Source organism: Triticum aestivum, chromosome 5A (assembly GCF_018294505.1).
Source record: "Triticum aestivum cultivar Chinese Spring chromosome 5A, IWGSC CS RefSeq v2.1, whole genome shotgun sequence".
NCBI lineage: Eukaryota > Viridiplantae > Streptophyta > Magnoliopsida > Poales > Poaceae > Triticum > Triticum aestivum.
In genome coordinates, this window is record NC_057806.1 from 633,440,556 (window position 1) to 633,457,358 (window position 16,803).

Here is a 16,803-nt window from a genome sequence, read left to right on the forward strand (position 1 = left end):
AATACTACCTCAGATGTAGTTACTATCCTGTTAAGTAGGTTTGTTAAATTTAGCAAACAAATAAGGGGATGTAGCTCAGATGGTAGAGCGCTCGCTTAGCATGCGAGAGGTATGGGGATCGATACCCCACTTCTCCATTTTTCTGTCTTTTTTTTGTTGCAAATCTGAACACTGAAATACTGTAGAATTCAAATTCCTCTACACAGTTATCACCATCTCTAAAAATCAGTCAAGTTATCACAGTTTCCTTGGATGATGGAACATCTTTGTCGAAGGGAGATGATAGGCGTCGGCGCGCCGGCCAAAAGTTTCGGCCGGTCCAGCCCAGGCCGTTGGATGTGAGCCGCGCGGGTCGCTGGATCCAGGCAAAAAAAAAAAGAATCGCCCTCCAGCTTCTTCTTCCTCGAGCACTCGGGCTGGATCCACATGCCTCGCTCGAGGAGCGCGGCCTCTTGTCCCCTTCGGTGGCCGTCCTCATCATCGGCCCCCATCGGCTTTCCTCATCGTCGGTCCCCATCCCTCGCCAACCCCCTCGTCTTGATGGATGTAGCAAAAAACTTTGCCGGTGGTAGCAAAAACCAGCTACGGTTGAATCTTTATTATCTACGTTGAAGCTTTTTGTGACACCTTGAAGCTTTTTCCCTTGTTGGCAGTAGCCAGCCCCTAGCATCGGCATTCAGTGTTTGAAGCTTTTTCCAACGCCGGTTGAAGCTTTGTGCGATACCGGATGTAGCCTTTTGTTGTGGCAGTGGTTGGTTCCAGCATCTGCCGTCGCTGGTTGAAACTTTTTGCCGCATCGGTTGTAGCTTCCCAGATCGCTGGTCACAACATCAGGGGGTGTCCCCATTGTACTCTCAGCTCGACGTCCACCTCGAGCTCGTGAGCCATGGCCGCCCTGCCTGTGAGCTCGCAGGTGATGCCTCCCCTGTCGTAATAGCGCCGGTGCTTGGCCCCCGACGAGCGCGGCCATGGCTTACGAAAATCGAGGGGGGGGGGACACTAGCTCGGGGGGGGGGGGGGGAGGGTCGGCTTCGGGGGTGCTCGCCGGAGAAGAAAGGAGGGGGTCTCGTTGGAGGAGATCGCGGGCTTGGACTTCCATGACAGCCGGGGAGGTGGGGAAAAAAAGAACCAGGAAAGGAAAGGAGAAGGACGCGGGGATGGGGGAAAGAATAACGTGGTGGGCCCTCATGCGTTCGGCCGGCGCGCCGAACGCAATCGTTTACCTTTGTCGAAACTGTCACCGCATGAGCTATTACAAACCTTCATGCATTGCTAAAGAAAAAAAACCTTCATGCAGACGATAACGAGCTGAGATTTCGCATTCACCTGGTAGATAAGAGACCATCATATATACGGAAAGGAAAAACAAATTAACAAAGCGCATCTGGTGTAGTGGTATCATAGTACCCTCCCACGGTACTGACCAGGGTTCGATTCCCTGGATGCGCATTTGTTTGTTTTCTCATTCTGGTGTTTTGTTGTTTTCTATGGACTTTCAGATGAGCACAGCAGGGCTTGACGTACAATGGATTTCTTTCTCTGTTGTTGGTGTATTTGTTTTTGATACCTCCTAGGCTGTTAGTCTTCTTCTTTCTTTGTACATAACAATTATCTGAAATATGGGAAGAAATTATAGTTTTTTTAGGAAGGGAAGAAATTATAGTTATAGCTTCAGGAGCAGTGAAATGATGAACCGCCGACAGCTGTTCCCCCATGAACCCTGGCTGTTTTTTTTTCTTTGCAGGACAAGACCTGGGTGTTTTTTTTTAACGCAGAGGCAAAAGATTTGCCTCATTCATTAATTAAAGAAGGAGACAAGGTTTAAGTCGGAGCCACATGAGGCCCACTGAATACAAAGTCATTACTCTCGTGGCATCGTTTCGCACCCGCTAGCACCCACAGCCTAGCTTCCTCCTTCAGGTTTCGCAAGATGATTTTGGGGGGGAGGGGGGGGGTCGATTTCTTCTGGAAGACCGTTGCATTTCTCTCATTCCAAATGGTCCGGGTGGTGATCAAGGTGAGGGTCGCCACAATAGTTACATTTCTGGAATTCCCTTTGTCGAGATGGTCAAATCTGTGGAATTTTCTTCAGGGGGAACTAGCCAACTAGAACGGGTAAAATCCGGCCTGAACCATTTCCAATTGAAGAGAATCATGAAGAAGAGCTTTGCGAAGAGCATTGGCGCAGCAGTCGAACCGGAGCATCGAGCTGTCAGGGCAACAGCGGTAGATCGCGGGCATAAGGTTCATTTTCGTTGCGGAAAATCTTGCTGTTGCGCCACTTTCACGGATTCCATATGGCGGAGATCAGCGCTGTAGAACGAACTTACGCAAAGATGAGAGCCATCCCAAAAAACACGAACCTTGCTGCAATTGTCTGTGAACATCGGAGTGAAGAAAAACGACTGACGAATGCGATCGAAGGCCATCCAATCTCAGGTGAACCCAGAAGACACCAAACATACAGTGTAGAAGTATTACACACATTGTAATCCGAGAAACCAACTTCTCCTGCTGCTACCCAGAGAACAAGGCACAAATCATCAGTATTCAGAAAGAGAACGGCGTGCCCTGAGGTTCAAACTTTGGTCCGAAAACTGAAAAAAAAAAACTCAAAAGGAAAAGGGTTTACGCTTTCACAGCCTGACAGGAGACCTGAAAAAAGTTTCTTCCATACATGGCGGTCTCCCTAAATACATGTTTGGTGTCTCTACCAGGCACCAGCAAATTAAAGCCCCAAAAACTGTAGATAAAACCGCATTTGGAACAAGATGGTCGCGCAAAAAAATGGGACTAGAAAGGTGGGGAATAATTGGCTGAGGATTCATGGTATGCTTTGTTGGGCGCCACCCTGATTCTTTTTTCTGTTCATGTCGCCCTTTCGTAGTTGCCACCAATCTGCATGCGAAGCCACTCTGAAGCCGGCGAGCCTTGCGTGTACTCCCTTGGTGTTTGCGGGTCAAATATTAGACCTGGAGCTGTGTTGTACGTCGGCGAGAAGACAAGAATACATATTTTTCTGTACACAAACATGACAACATAGCATCTATCATAGCAGGCCTGATTGCAGATCAAGGGCCGAGATGCATAGTAGGCAACACAGTTTGAGAAATCAAGCATTGGAGCTAAGATATACTGTACTTCTTTGTACCCATCATTCTTTTGCTACTTAACCATTGAGTTCGCAACTTGACTTACATCTTTAGTTGGAAATGTCTCGGCCCCATTGTGAGCATGGGCATTAACCGCCTCAAGCTTCCTGGACAGGAACTGCAGATGACAGCAATTGTCAAGCTATTTATCATTAACTGAACTATAGAGGGACATAATTCCATATTAGCGACAAGACACAGCATACCTCAATTTGACGTTCCAAAGCTTGGACATAATTGATTATCTCACTGAGGACCGATGCTTTGCCAATAACCTAACCAAGGAAGCATAAGCTTTCCAAAGAAAATCATTTACATACACAAAACTAGGGAGGACTTAGAGCTTGAAGATGATACCAAAGATAAATAGATCTGGACATTAGTGGGACTGTGGGAGAGAATGGAGACATAAAAAATATTGAATTCTTGTTGAGATTAAAATTCACCTTATTACATCCAGGGACAAGATCTTGGAGAATTTTCACCCACTCGGTTATTTTCTCACGACGTGCCTCTCAAAATAGTAGAACTTCCAGTGATCAAGGGTGTACAAGAATAGTCAAAATGAAACAATGCACTGAACTGACCCTTTCTGCAAGGCTATGGCTGTTGGTTGCTTGACCCCTTCTTGCCCTCACATGGATGAAATCTTGCTTTGGTGGCGGAGGATTTTGATCAACAGCCTTACTAGCATTTCTTGAATCAGCTTCAGCATCTTTTCTGAAACTGCCATTATCATCAGTGGATTTATTTGCCTTGGAATGTTTTGCTTTTGCATTAGTCTGCACATTAAGGTTCGAGTGACTTAGCGATTAAGACAGACGAGAGAAAGAACAATTAACCTGTTGCCCTCTGCATAAGCTGTGCTACGGGCATTTTTTTCTTTAGAATATAACAGAAATATTGTCAACCGCCTTCTGGCCTCCCAAGTCAAACAAATATTTAAACTGTCAATCGGCACATAACCAGTTAATATAAGGGGCGAAAAATCATATAATGGCACCAGTAAAATCAAAGATCACATACGACAATAATGATAGCTTGCAGACTATCACCAATATGATGCCTGCTAAAATAAATATGACAGTAGGTTACTAAATGCAAGTAGAAGATGCAAAATACTCTGGACCAGGTCATTGGCTCAGTACTCTGGACCAGGTCGTTGGCCGCCTCCAAGAGGTTTGACGGGGCCGTCTCATCAGAGAATGTTGCGGACCTGGGTGATCCGCTTCATCCGGGTCTAGTCAGAATGTCGGAGCGGGGAGGTTCTCGTTGGGTCGGCTCCACCAAAGTACAACCACATTCCCCTGACGCGGGCCTGAAGTGGCTGGATCCTCCGGCTGACCCAGGCGGCAACGATGTCATTGCCGGTCATATCCGACTTCGTGAGCACGCTGACCTGCTCCATCAGGATCTTAGCCTGGGTCTACTCCACCCTCGTGAGCTTGAGCGGCCACCCGGTGTGCCAATCTGCGGCCTCGGGCGTGTACGGAGGCAATCTAAGGCCCAAGGCAAAGGCAAAGATGTTGATGCTCCAACAACATCAACATCAACTCCGAGGGCGTAACGTTCACCAGAAAATTGCTACCTGCTATGACCCCAATAGTAAGGCCTTCATCTTTGGGGGAAAGCCTTTCAGATGACTGTGGAAGATGTCGAGCATATCATAGGTGTGCCCGCATTGGGCCAAGAGTTTTTTTTTCATGCGAATCAATTCAAGTATTTGCATTATACGAAGAGCTAAAAGGCCCTAGCGGAAATAACCCACTTTGAAAGGACTTGTTGAAAAATAAAAAACAACAAGGGATCAACTTTCATCCGCGCACACAATAGGTGTGCTAATGTGTCCAATAGCAGAGAGGCACGTCGGCACGAAGTACCTAGGATTGGTAGCAGACATATCTAGAATAACGATGGTGAATTTTGCATTCCTCACGCTTACTCATCTGATGGCCATTATCACCAAATTTAAAGATGGAAGCTCGAATTTGGAGGGGAACCTCCCATTGCTACATGTTGGAAAAGCTATAACTATCTGAATGTGAGGTTCATATAGATTCATATATTTATAGCCTTTTGTAACCTGTAGCAATGGGAGGTTCCTCTCCAAATTCGAGCTTCCATCTTTAAACTTGGTGATGCTGGGCATCAGATGGTTAAGAGTAGGGAGTGCAAAATTCACCCACTTTATTCTATATATGTCTGCTACCAGTCCTATGTAGCTCGTGCCGACGTGCCTCTGTGTTGTTGGATACATAAGCACACATGTTGTGTACATTACATAGGCGCGGATGAAAGTTGACCCCTTGCTGTTTTTTATTCTTGTAGTAAACCCTTTCAAAGTGATTTTATTTTCGCTAGGGTCTTTCAGCTCTTCATATAATGCAGATGTCTGACTTGATTCGCATGGAAAACACTCTTGGACAATGTGTGCACACGCATAATATGCTCGACATCTTCCACAGTCGAGAGGGCATTGCCCCAAAGATGAGTACCTTCTTGTTGGGGTCATAGCATCTATCAATTTTCTGGTTCAAGTTATGCCCGGTGTTCGTTTTTGTTCACACGTTAATGGAGCAACCACTTATCTGTGATCACAGACCTGGGATGGTTCCGGTGCATCGCCTCCAAAAATGGAGAAAAATCCTTATTTGACACTATCTTAAAATCTAGTTCCTTATTTGACTCTGAAAAAGTTATTCTTCCCTATTTGACACTAGTCCTAAATTTTATTCCCTATATAACACTTCTGTCCATTTTGAGCCTAAATGACATCTGAAAAGACGATTTTGCCCCTCATGCGGTATGTGTGTGCGCTCGCGTGTGTGCTATTGCGTGTGTGGGTGCACGCGCACATGTGTGCTGCCGCTGCATGTGTGTGTGCATGTGTGCTGCAGTGTGTGTTTGCTACTGCGTGTGTACGTGCGCGCGTGTGTGTGTGCTGTTGCATGCCTATGTGCTGCCTGTGTGTGTGCTGCTGCTGCGTGTGTGTGTATGTGTGCGTGTGTGTTGCTGCGTGTGTGTGTATGTGTGTGTGCTGCGTGCGTGTGTGTGTGCGTGCATGTGTGTTGCTGCGTGTGTGTGTGTGCACGGGCACGTGCATGTTGTTGCGTGTGTGTGTGTGCACGTGCGCGTGCGTGTTGTTGCGTGTGCGTGTGTGTTGGTGCATGTGTATGTGTTGATGCGTGTGTTCTCTTGCCCTCGCACTGATGCTGCGTGCGTGCGCTATTGCCCCCCACACATACCACATGAGGGGCAAAAGAGTCTTTTCATGTGTCATTTAGGCTCAAAATAGACGGAAATGTCATATAGGGAATAAAATTTAGAACTTGTGTCAAATAGGAAAGAAAAACTTTTCCAGTGTCAAATAAGGAATTTTTTCCAAAAAATGAATGGAGCAACCACTTATATGATGCCATGGTCTAGTCCAATTCAATGCCAACCCCAAAGACAACTGTGCTGCAATGGTGGTTCAATCCTATGATTGGAACAAATGGCAAGTTCTATTTGTTCACATGGTACGTGTCAAACACAACAACATCACCAAAGGCATCATAGTCCAACCGGGACTACGTCTGACCAAAAAAGGTTCTGCAGATGGCCTCTGCTGTCTGTGTTGTACCTGTACCAAAATTCAGAATCTCATCTTCCTGCGCTGCCATATAGTTCAGCATGTATTGGGCACCGAAATCTTTGATTCTTTGCTTCTTGTACTCAGCAAAAAAATTATATAGGTCCCGAGACACACAGCCAACTTTGTCATAACCAGCGTGATGCCTCTCCATTACCTCCATTATCTGATGTGTGCGTGACCACCAATACCATACTCAATGGCATCAGGCTTTTGAGCATCATTAAGTCCACGACGAGGCCATAAGAAAGGTGTCTGGTCAGGCTTAGTGAATTCATAGTTATGCTGGTCCACAAATTCCTTGACAAGAGAGTGCCCTTGGTTTCCTTTTTCCAGTTGGACCTTCCAAAGTTATTCATGGGCCTATATATCTCTTTGCTGCACATATACAACCTTTGGATTCTTATGTCTCCCTTATTTTTCACATTGGCCTTCCTGACGCTGAACACTTCCTCTTAAGCATGTTTATTACAGAACTCGAAACCTTGTTCATCGCTTGTGAATGTTTGACTAACAACCCTGTAATATTCTTCAGTTTCCTCTATGCTGACATGGCGAGCATCCATGTTGTGCAACTGCATGCCGGCCACAAATAAACTGAATAATGTCATTTACGCATCTCTAGTGCCAAACTACATCATCAAAAATGTAAATCAAAGCACTTCTGCCACATGACAACCAACACACCAAAATGTGAACCGTAATTGCAAGTGTTCTGAATGTATGTGGATTGACTTTGCCTGTACTGTAAGCAAACAATATAAACTATGTGATTCCACCAAGCAAATAATATGTAGCCACCATGTTTTCATGGAGAGTTGGTCCTAAATACTCCATGCAATTTCTAAAACAGTTTTGCTAAAGCACATCTAGATGTGCTATAAGTATTGCACATCTAAATCCTATGTCATTGATCTTACGTTGAGATTCGTGTGGATACTTACTTTTTCTTTTTTCTTTTCCTCTTTATGCTTGACTCACTCACTTAGATGTGCAATAACTAGTGCCCTAGACACACCCTTTCTAAAATTATTTAAGATTCTGTATGAACAAAACTTCTGATGCCACATCATTCTTATAGAAGATATAACAGTGTCGACGATAAAGGTCAAGAGAATATAGAGTACTGAAGGCAAGAGCATGTCCAGTTTAATTTTACTTGGGCCTCATACGTGAATTCTAATCTCTTTGGTATTATTGAAGCATTACCTTCTGCCGGCGGACCAGCAGTGATAGAGACGAACGGAAGGGCAGTGCCAACGGCGACAGCAGGATTAGCGGGCGGTGGTGCATCGGTAAACGGCGGCCAGAGATTCTGGTAGAGGCAGACGGAACGGACGGACCTGAAGGTTCCGGAGGCGGACGGCTCGGGCAGGCAAGAGGTACGGTAGAGGCGGATGGAACGGACGGGCAGGAAGGATCCGGAGGCCGACGGCGCGGTGGCGCGGCGGCGAGAGCCACGGGTCGGCTGCGGCGGCAACTAGGGCTTGGGTGACAGGTCGGGACTTTCTGTTGATTGATTGAACTATTTAACTATCGAGCTAGACTGCCCTTGGGCTAAAAGAAAAGAAATCTAATGTAAACTGCCTATATTACCCTTCAAATCGACGGTGGATCTGTGCAAATACTAGCATTTCCTATGACTGGTAACTTGCACCGTAAAACGAATCCTAACTGACCCCAGGACCGTCGAAAACGCTGACAGCACACCTCCTTTGCACGCTGATCGCCACTAAACAAGGAGGCGTCCACTCGTCGAGAACCATGTAATCTAGTATTCATATCATTGACAAACACATGATATAATAGTGCAGGCAAAGAGGGACGCGGGCTTTGGTCTATGGATGTACATACATCCTAGGGAGTGCCTAGGACTCATCTAAATGAGATATAATTTGGTCTCATTCACCTGAAAACAAAAACAGATAAAAATAGTACTACAAACCACATCAGCACACACGCATCTTATAGTATCAATCCAATGACTATAAAAGTGAATGAGACATAACTAAAACTCAGCTAGATGAGTTCTAGCAAAGCCGTACATCCTATATGAAAAAAATAGTAATTCATTGTACTTGTGACAAAATTTCACAAGACGAAAAACCCTACGAACTCCTTTTCAAAAAAATAAAATTTTCAGCCAAAAAAATGTGAATAGTGACCTATAATAGCAAATAAATTTCCTTTTTGCCCCGAAGTCAACGCTGGGTTTTTATTCGCGAAAATTTATATACTAGTGCAAAATCCAAACAAACTTCTAAACTTATTTGACTTTTTTGTAAAAAAAAAATCCCGGGTGTATCTACAACCAGGAAGCAAAGGGTATTTCCCAGGCGAAGGGCCTCATAAATCCATTACAGCACTCGGGTAACGAAAAGCATGAAGAAGTAAGAAATACTTGCTTCCCAAAAGAAGGGGCGGAACATATAAATTTATGGAATAATTCTCTCGGACATGAGCATTACCAGTACTAGGAAATTGGTCGTGAAAGCACTTCTTGCCTGCTCATCATGCCGTTGGCCGTTAGGAATCCATACTATCCGCAACTTGCTCATCACCATCCGTGTCATCATCTCACCACAATATCTGGAATCATCGTCTGCTACAAGGTACTCTACAACTCTTCGGCCAGCATCCCATCACCAAGGCTTCCGCTTTGTTCTACAAGACACAACTCCAGCTTCTCAAGCACTTCTTGCATTGTAGGGCGGTCGATACCACGATCACTTACACATTTCTCAGCAATCTCCACAAACTTGTTGAAGCACCGCGGAGCAATCTTTCCTTCAAGATAGGGATCAACAATCAGATCAAGGACGCCCTTCTTCTGGCAACTAAGGGCGCATTGTGCAAGTTCAACTTGTCTCCTTGGAAAACTAGGATCCCAATGCAGCCCGAGCACACAACACCTCAAACAGCACGACATCAAAAGAAATAAAGAATATCCATTGGATTTCTCTGTTGGTTGCCCAGTTCCGAGAAATTCAGGATCGATATAACCTGCATATACTCCAGTGTTCCTTGTTTTCTCCTGAATAAGACACCGTTGATCGTACTAGCATCTTGGTTTTTCTCAACTTCATGATGCAAACCTACATAGAAAGCTGAAGGAGGTCAGAAGCGAGCGGCAGATATATCAAAGCTTCAGGAGCAGTGCAAATGATGAATGGCTTCGAGCTGTTCCAGCATGAACCCATGCGTGTTTTTGTTTTTCATAAGCTCTTCGCCCTCCGGCATTTGAACCCTGGGCGTTTGACAATCACATATTTACATTTGTTGAGATGGTCAAATTTGCGGACTTTTTTTTAGGTACCGGCCTGAATCGATTCAGGTAAAAAAGAACCAAAGTTCCTTGCAAGCTCTGAAGATAAAATAAAGGCCCTAGGGCAACAAGGGGACACTAAAAGCTAAAACCAACTATACAAGCCATGAAAAAAAAGGGTTCGTTTTTGTAGCGCAAAATCGTGGAGTGAAAATCCAATCTCAGGCAAACCCTGAAGACACCAAACATGTGATCCGAGAAACCAACTGCCATGGGCACAAACCCACAGAACTCAGAAAGAGAAACATGCCATAAGGTTCAAGCTTTGATTCTAAAACCAATAAATAAATGAAATCAGAAAAAAAAGAGATAAGGTTTAAGCTTTCACAGCCTGACAGACACCTGAAAAGAAAGTCGCTTCCTTTCATCTTAAGAATGATTACCAGCTACAGAAATCCATGGAATACATGAAGGTTGCGAATACATGAGGAACAGTCCTGAATCCGAAGGTCAAAACAAAAAGGCACTGTGCTCGGCGGTTCTCTCTAAATACATGTCTGACGTCTCTACCGGCAATTACAGCTCCAAAAACTATGAATAAAACCGCATTTGGAACGAGATGGTGGCACAAAAAAAATGATCTACGATATGAAAGTGGGGGTTGATTGGCCGAGGATTCATGACACGCTTTGTTGGGCAACACCCTGGACTTTTGTTCTGCTCATGTCACTCTTTCGTAGGTGCCACCAATCTGCATGTGAAGCCATTCTGCAGCCGGCGAGCCCTGGGCATACTCCCTTGGTGTTTGTGGGTCAAATGTTAACCCTGGAGCTGTGTTGTATGTTGGCGCAGCGAACTGCAAGTGAGAAGAACAAAAGGTAAACCTTCTGGAGCTAAGATATGTTTTGCTGTACACAAACGTGCCAATATATCATTGGAATATATTTGCAAGGGACAAAATGTGAAATAATATATTGGTGGCACAGTTTGAGAAATCAAACGTTGAAGCTAAGATATATTTCCTTGTACCAGTTATCTTGCTATAGTTAGCCACTGAGTTCACAACTGACTTACGTCTTTAGTTGGAAATGTTTCAACTCCGTTGTGAGCATGGGCATGGGCATTAACCGCCTCAAGCTTCATGGACAGGAACTGCAGATGACAGCAATTGTCGAGCAATTATTAACTGCACTACAGAGGGCAACACAATTCCATAGAAGCAACAATCTGTGACACAACATACCTCAATTTGACGTTCCAAAGCTTGGACATAATTGATTATCTCATCAAGGACTGATGCTTTGCCAATAACCTAACCAAGGACGCATAAGCTTTCCAAAGAAAATCATTGACAGACACAAAACTAGGGAGGAAGTTTGAAGATGATACAAAGATAAATATATATGGACATTAGTGGGACAGAATGGAAACCTAAAATATATTGAATGCTTGTTGATGAGATTAAAATGCACCTTATTACATCCAGGGACAAGATCTTGGAGAATTTTCATCCGCTCGGTTATTTTCTCACGCCGTGCCTGTCAAAATAAATAGAACTTTCAGTGACCAGATCCGTGGCTCCTGTAATGGGTAGTGTGAATGTGTATCTATGGGGTGTATAAGAATACTCAAAACTGAAAACAATACATTCAGGATAGTCAAAACTGAAAACTGTGCATTGAACTGACCCTTTCTGCAAGGCTATGGCTGTCAGTTGCTTGACCCCTTCTTGCCCTCACATGGATGAAATCTTGCTTTGGTGGTGGAGGATTTTGATCAACAGCCTTACTAGCATTTCTTGAATCAGCTTCAGCATCTTTTCTGAAACTGCCATTCTCATCACTGGATTTATTTGCCTTGAAACGCTTTGCTTCTGCATCAGTCTGCACATTAAGATTCCAGTGAATTGGCGATTAGGACAGATGGGAGAAAGAACAATTGAGCACTTGCTCTCTGCATAAGCTGTGCTGTGGGGCATTTTTCTTTATTATAGAATATAACAAAAATATTGTAAACCACCTTCTGGCCTACGAAGTCAAACAACTATTTAAACTGTCAATCGGTACATAACCAGTCAATATAAGGGGCACAAAAATGGCACGCCAAAATCAAAGATCACATATGACAATAATGATAGCTTGCAGACTATCACCAATATGATGCCTGCTAAAATATCACAGTAGGTTACTAAATGCAAGTAGAAGATGCAAAACACTCTGGACCATTAGGTTGTTGGCTCAGTACTTTAGTAGTTAAGTGTTGGAGACAATTGATTGGATTTAATTGTTTGTCCATCAACCACCTTTAACCAGCAAGTACAGACCAAAAAAGTATTGCACTAAAACCGTAGGTACCGAAAACAGAGAACTCTAAAACAAATAGTCAAACCAGCTGTCACCCAAAAACTTGGCCATGGTATATAATTCAACATGCATACAGTTTATGTAAACAAAAAATAACACTGGGAGAAGGTTAAGAAAACAGTGGATGGTTTTATTTTCTAAGCTACTAATATAGCAAGCAGGTAACTGGGATACCAATGACTATTACAGATTTAAAAGTGCCAGCAAGATTTCAACAGTAGAATAGTGCTGACTGTAGGCTGTAGCTACATAAAGAGCATGTAGGACAGTAGAAGTTCTATGGCATATGCACATCTACTGCTGGTTGAGTAACTTGTCCCCTTGCAACTAGGGATTATAAAGATTGGCAGACTTTGTGCAAGGATAAACTAGTCTTGTTAACTTGATACTGAGCAGAGCAATCATACGCTGTCAACATCAGTGAGCCAAGCCTGACAGGCATTATCAGTTTAGCACCGATATGGACCAATCTAGAGTGCGTACACACATCACTGGTCAGTACCAAGTTACGACACCTACTTATTATATACATCCTTTCAGTTGACAGAAGTTGAGTTCTGAAAGCCACTACAGGATGGCTTTGTCAAAAGTACTCCCTCCGTTTCTTTTTACTCCGCATTTGTTTTAAGTTAAACTTCGTAAAGAAAGTTTGACCAAATTTATATTTAAAACTATCAACATCTACAATACTAAAGATCTGCAATATTGATACTGTGAATGTTGACATTTTCCCTATAATTTTGGTCAAACTTTGCAAAGTTTGACTTAAGACAAAACTTGTATGCGGAGTAAAAATCCCGGAGGGGGTAGAATCCATGCCAACACCATGGATATAATAAAACGGTGGCCATCTAAAAATAGGAAAACTACTACTGCAATCAACTGTGTGTTATTATTAAAATAATGATGAAAGGTGGTTACAGAGTAATGGTGGCTTTCAGACATCTGGAAGTGAGTCTTATCTATACTCAAACTTAAACACCACTTATGGTTCCTACTCGAAGGCATTTGGTAATTAGGGTAATCTACAACGTTAACCTTCCAGTACTTCTGGGAATGTTGTGGAATTTTTTGTACGGCCCTATGTAAACTAAATTGTGAACCAGCATCCAAGTCTAGTTACATACAGGCACCGTCACAGGGCAAGTGCTAGACCATATATATCGAACTAAACTAAAGTACCAAACCAATCCAAGCTAACCAAAACGGTCATGCTACTGACTTAGAAGAAGCACAACTACGCCGAATCGAACACATGAACAGATCACCGACGCAGCCAAGCTGACCAGTGTCTGAAGCGTACACTCTCAGAGCTCACTTCCAGCAAGTAGTGGAGCAACAATTTGTGAGCCTCCGAATTCCCCTCTCATCAGCCCAAACTCCACCCCCGCCACACGGATCACGACGAACGCCGAGGAAGAACCTACCAAATCCTGGCCGCCGCCGCCGGAGGTGGAGACGGGCCTGGCGGAGGCCGAGTCGTCCTCGGACGCGGGAGGCTCCCGCTGCCTCCTCCGCGGGCGGCTGCCGCTGCTCTGGCCCGTGACGGCGGAGGACGCCTCCCCCGCCGCGCGCCCGCCGGCCGCGCCGGCGCGGTGCGGCGGGCGCCAGGGCTCGGCCTTGAGCTGCGGGGCGGGCTCCATCACGGGCGGGCGAGCAGCGAAGCGCCCCTTCGCGCGGCGGCGCGGCGGAGCCCTAGGGTTTGGCGGGGGCTGCGTCCGCGGGCGGGGGGCGACCAGATCGGGTGGGGAGGCCGAGGCTGGGGGAGCTCGCCGCGGCACTGACCCACTGTGCACTTGCGCAGGGGAGAGGGGAGGGAGGGTCAGAGAAGACTGGAGGAGAAAGAAATTAATAAATGCTCGGGATTTGGCCACGCGGTGATTGGCGGGCGTGCGTGGGTCTGGATCTACTCTACTCCACTCCACGCGATCGAATCTGCCCCATCGGTGTGGGTCTGGACGTGCGGGTCGGCCCGGCCCAGCCCAGCCCGGCCCGTCTTGGAGCATGTTGTTGCGCCGCAAGCTGTCTTCAGCCTGGCGAACCGACGCGGGTCGCCGTCACGTGTCCGGTGTGCCCGTGGAAGGCAGTATAGGAGGTAGGGACTATGACTCTGTTTGGTTCGGCTGTGGATTTTTAAAAGTAGCTGTGAAAAATCTGCTGTGAAAAAATAGTTGTGAAAAATCTGATGTGAAAAAAATGTATGTTATTTGGCAAACCAGCTGATACAGCTTTTTCAGATTTTGACCCGCAGCGGAATCAGATTTTGGAAAGCACGTCCTGGGCTGCTTCTGCTTTTGGTTCAAATTTTGGCAGCAGATTTCTGAAATCGGATTCTGCTGGGTTCGCCCTTTGGTTCAGATTCTATTGCGCGGCAGCGGAATCCGTCGATAAAAGCTAAACCAAACAGGGCCTCCGTACCGGGTAGGCATCTTCTTTGTCTTTCAAATAAAGCTTTTCTGTCTCACTTTTTTTTTCTTGCGAAAAGCATCAGATCTATACCGTAAAATAAAAGGTTCATCAGAAGAATTACAAAGCATATTAAATGGTATATAATAAAAATTACATCAAGATTTCGAGACTAGCGAATGACCATTACTGCCGCCAGAACGAGCCGCCGACGTGTCACTATCACCACTCTCCAATCGCAGCCGATTTGACCTTTTTCGATGCCACTATTTCTCTTGTGTATACCATATCTCCTCTTATAAAGATGGTTTGTCATCAAGCGCAGGACCCCTACTCCTAATAGATTTATCCCGATTAACTTCAATAAGGTCATCATCATCATCGACTAAGTGAAGGCTGCAGTACTTGGCGGCAAAAGGGATTTAGAGAGAAAGTCGCGCAAAAGACAGATGCGAGACCGCCCTAGCTTTGTGGGCCACACAAGTGATTTTGACGATATCTATGCACGAGCACGACATTAAGCAATCTTGTCGATGAGGGGTGATGGAAGTTCCTCAAGGTGGTTATCATCGAGAAAGTTGTCATCACAATATTGTCACATAGGAGCTCTAAATAGTCAAGCTTGCACGCTAAGGGATAACTATGGCTTAAGGTTCGTACTACTCACGGGAGAGGACAAATGTGTGGCAAAAGGAGGGAAATCTATAACATAATTAGTGAGCACTGAACAAGCCTAAAAAAATTGAATCTCACTAACATATCCATTTTTTGGAATTTCATAAGTTCTTTCGAATTTTTGATATGTTGGAACTTCGTTGAACTTTGTAGAAATTTGATCTAAAATTTTGTTCAAAATTAGGTTGAATCAACCCAGAATTTTGAAGATTACAAAAGTTTCTAAACCCATCAAGCATGATTATCGCGATCCCTATTTTTTGTAGTTCTGATGGGTTCTGAAACATTTTCCTTACAGCAACGCTTGCGACTGGAAGAGGAAAGGGCCGGCGAGGAAGTGGTGAAGCTCGGCCCTCTCTCCGTTTATATAATCTAGCTCCTACTATCTAGTTAGAATTTGCCGAATGGTTGAATTGTGTCCACTTTTGGTGATGTTTATATGTGAATTATGCCCATTCGCTATCGGTTTTATATGTCTGATTCATATCGATTCTGGTCGTTTGGTGATCTTGTAGTATGTTGCATGATTTTGTATGGATATAAGATGCCGGATATGATACATGGCCATGGAGGCGTCGATTTGGGGACCGCCCGGTCATTGATCACGGACGCGCCTGGGCGTGCCCGCGGGCATATGGGGTTTTGGATTTGGCAAGTCTGGCTATAGATGTTTTTATCCCCTCCTCCCCATCTTTGCCACCGCCAGATCTCTGATAACCCACAAGTATAGGGGATCGCAACAGTTTTCGAGGATAGAGTATTCAACCCAAATTTATTGATTCGACACAAGGAGAGCCAAATAATATTCTCAAGTATTAACACCTGAGTTGTCAATTCAACCACGCCTGAAAACTTAATATCTGCAGCAAAGTGTTTACTAGCAAAGTAATATAATAATAGTGTTAATGGTAGCAAAAGGTAATGATAACAAAAGTAATGTTTTTGGTATTTTATAGTGATTGTAACAATAGCAACGGGAAAGTAAATAAGCGAAGAACAATATATGGAAAGCTCGTAGGCAATGGATTGATGATAGAGAATTATGCCGGATGTAGTTCATCATGTAACAGTCATAACCTAGGGTGACACATAACTAGCTCCAATTCATCAATGTAATATAGGCATGTATTCCGAATATAGTCATACGTGCTTAGGGAAAAAACTTGCATGACATCTTTTGTCCTACCCTCCTGTGGCAGCGGGGTCCTAACGGAAACTAAGGGATACTAAGGCCTCCTTTTAATAGAGTACCGGACCAAAGCATTAACACATAATAAATACATGAACTTCTCAAACTACGGTCATCACCGG

At 44.6% G+C, this 16,803-nt stretch overlaps 2 protein-coding genes and 2 non-coding genes across 4 annotated transcripts; 2 read left to right on the forward strand and 2 right to left on the reverse strand.

Moving 5' to 3' along the window:
- Window positions 1-64: 64 nt before the first annotated feature.
- Window positions 65-137, forward strand: TRNAA-AGC (transfer RNA alanine (anticodon AGC)). Its single transcript has one exon. It is a non-coding gene; the product is annotated as a tRNA-Ala (tRNA).
- Window positions 138-1,378: 1,241 nt separating this feature from the next.
- Window positions 1,379-1,449, forward strand: TRNAG-CCC (transfer RNA glycine (anticodon CCC)). The gene has a single exon. It is a non-coding gene; the product is annotated as a tRNA-Gly (tRNA).
- A 1,331-nt stretch (window positions 1,450-2,780) lies between these two features.
- On the reverse strand, window positions 2,781-4,560 carry LOC123101673 (transcription factor BHLH089-like). The gene is made up of 6 exons (XM_044523019.1): window positions 4,498-4,560; window positions 3,740-3,934; window positions 3,599-3,664; window positions 3,359-3,427; window positions 3,191-3,270; window positions 2,781-2,995 (listed from the first exon to the last, which is right to left on the reverse strand). The coding sequence occupies exons 1-6, from the start codon at window positions 4,558-4,560 to the stop codon at window positions 2,869-2,871; spliced, it is 600 nt and encodes a 199-aa protein (XP_044378954.1). The 3' UTR covers window positions 2,781-2,868.
- A 5,891-nt stretch (window positions 4,561-10,451) lies between these two features.
- On the reverse strand, window positions 10,452-14,279 carry LOC123105492 (transcription factor BHLH089). The gene is made up of 6 exons (XM_044527573.1): window positions 13,839-14,279; window positions 11,737-11,931; window positions 11,521-11,586; window positions 11,292-11,360; window positions 11,123-11,200; window positions 10,452-10,904 (listed from the first exon to the last, which is right to left on the reverse strand). The coding sequence occupies exons 1-6, from the start codon at window positions 14,052-14,054 to the stop codon at window positions 10,770-10,772; spliced, it is 759 nt and encodes a 252-aa protein (XP_044383508.1). The 5' UTR covers window positions 14,055-14,279; the 3' UTR covers window positions 10,452-10,769.
- Window positions 14,280-16,803: the final 2,524 nt, after the last annotated feature.

Excerpts from the sequence above, each read along its gene's own strand:
- LOC123101673 (XM_044523019.1), bottom strand. The coding sequence starts at position 4,560 with ATGGAGCAGGTCAGCGTGCTCACGAAGTCGGATATGACCGGCAATGAC. Across the intron at positions 3,665-3,739 it reads GCCATAGCCTTGCAGAAAGG|GCACGTCGTGAGAAAATAAC; the intron begins GTCAGTTCAGTG and ends CTATTTTGAGAG. Across the intron at positions 3,271-3,358 it reads CTTTGGAACGTCAAATTGAG|TTCCTGTCCAGGAAGCTTGA; the intron begins GTATGCTGTGTC and ends TGTCATCTGCAG.
- LOC123105492 (XM_044527573.1), bottom strand. The coding sequence starts at position 14,054 with ATGGAGCCCGCCCCGCAGCTCAAGGCCGAGCCCTGGCGCCCGCCGCAC. Across the intron at positions 11,932-13,838 it reads GCGGCGGCGGCCAGGATTTG|ACTGATGCAGAAGCAAAGCG; the intron begins GTAGGTTCTTCC and ends CTTAATGTGCAG. Across the intron at positions 10,905-11,122 it reads AAACATTTCCAACTAAAGAC|TTCGCTGCGCCAACATACAA; the intron begins GTAAGTCAGTTG and ends TCTCACTTGCAG.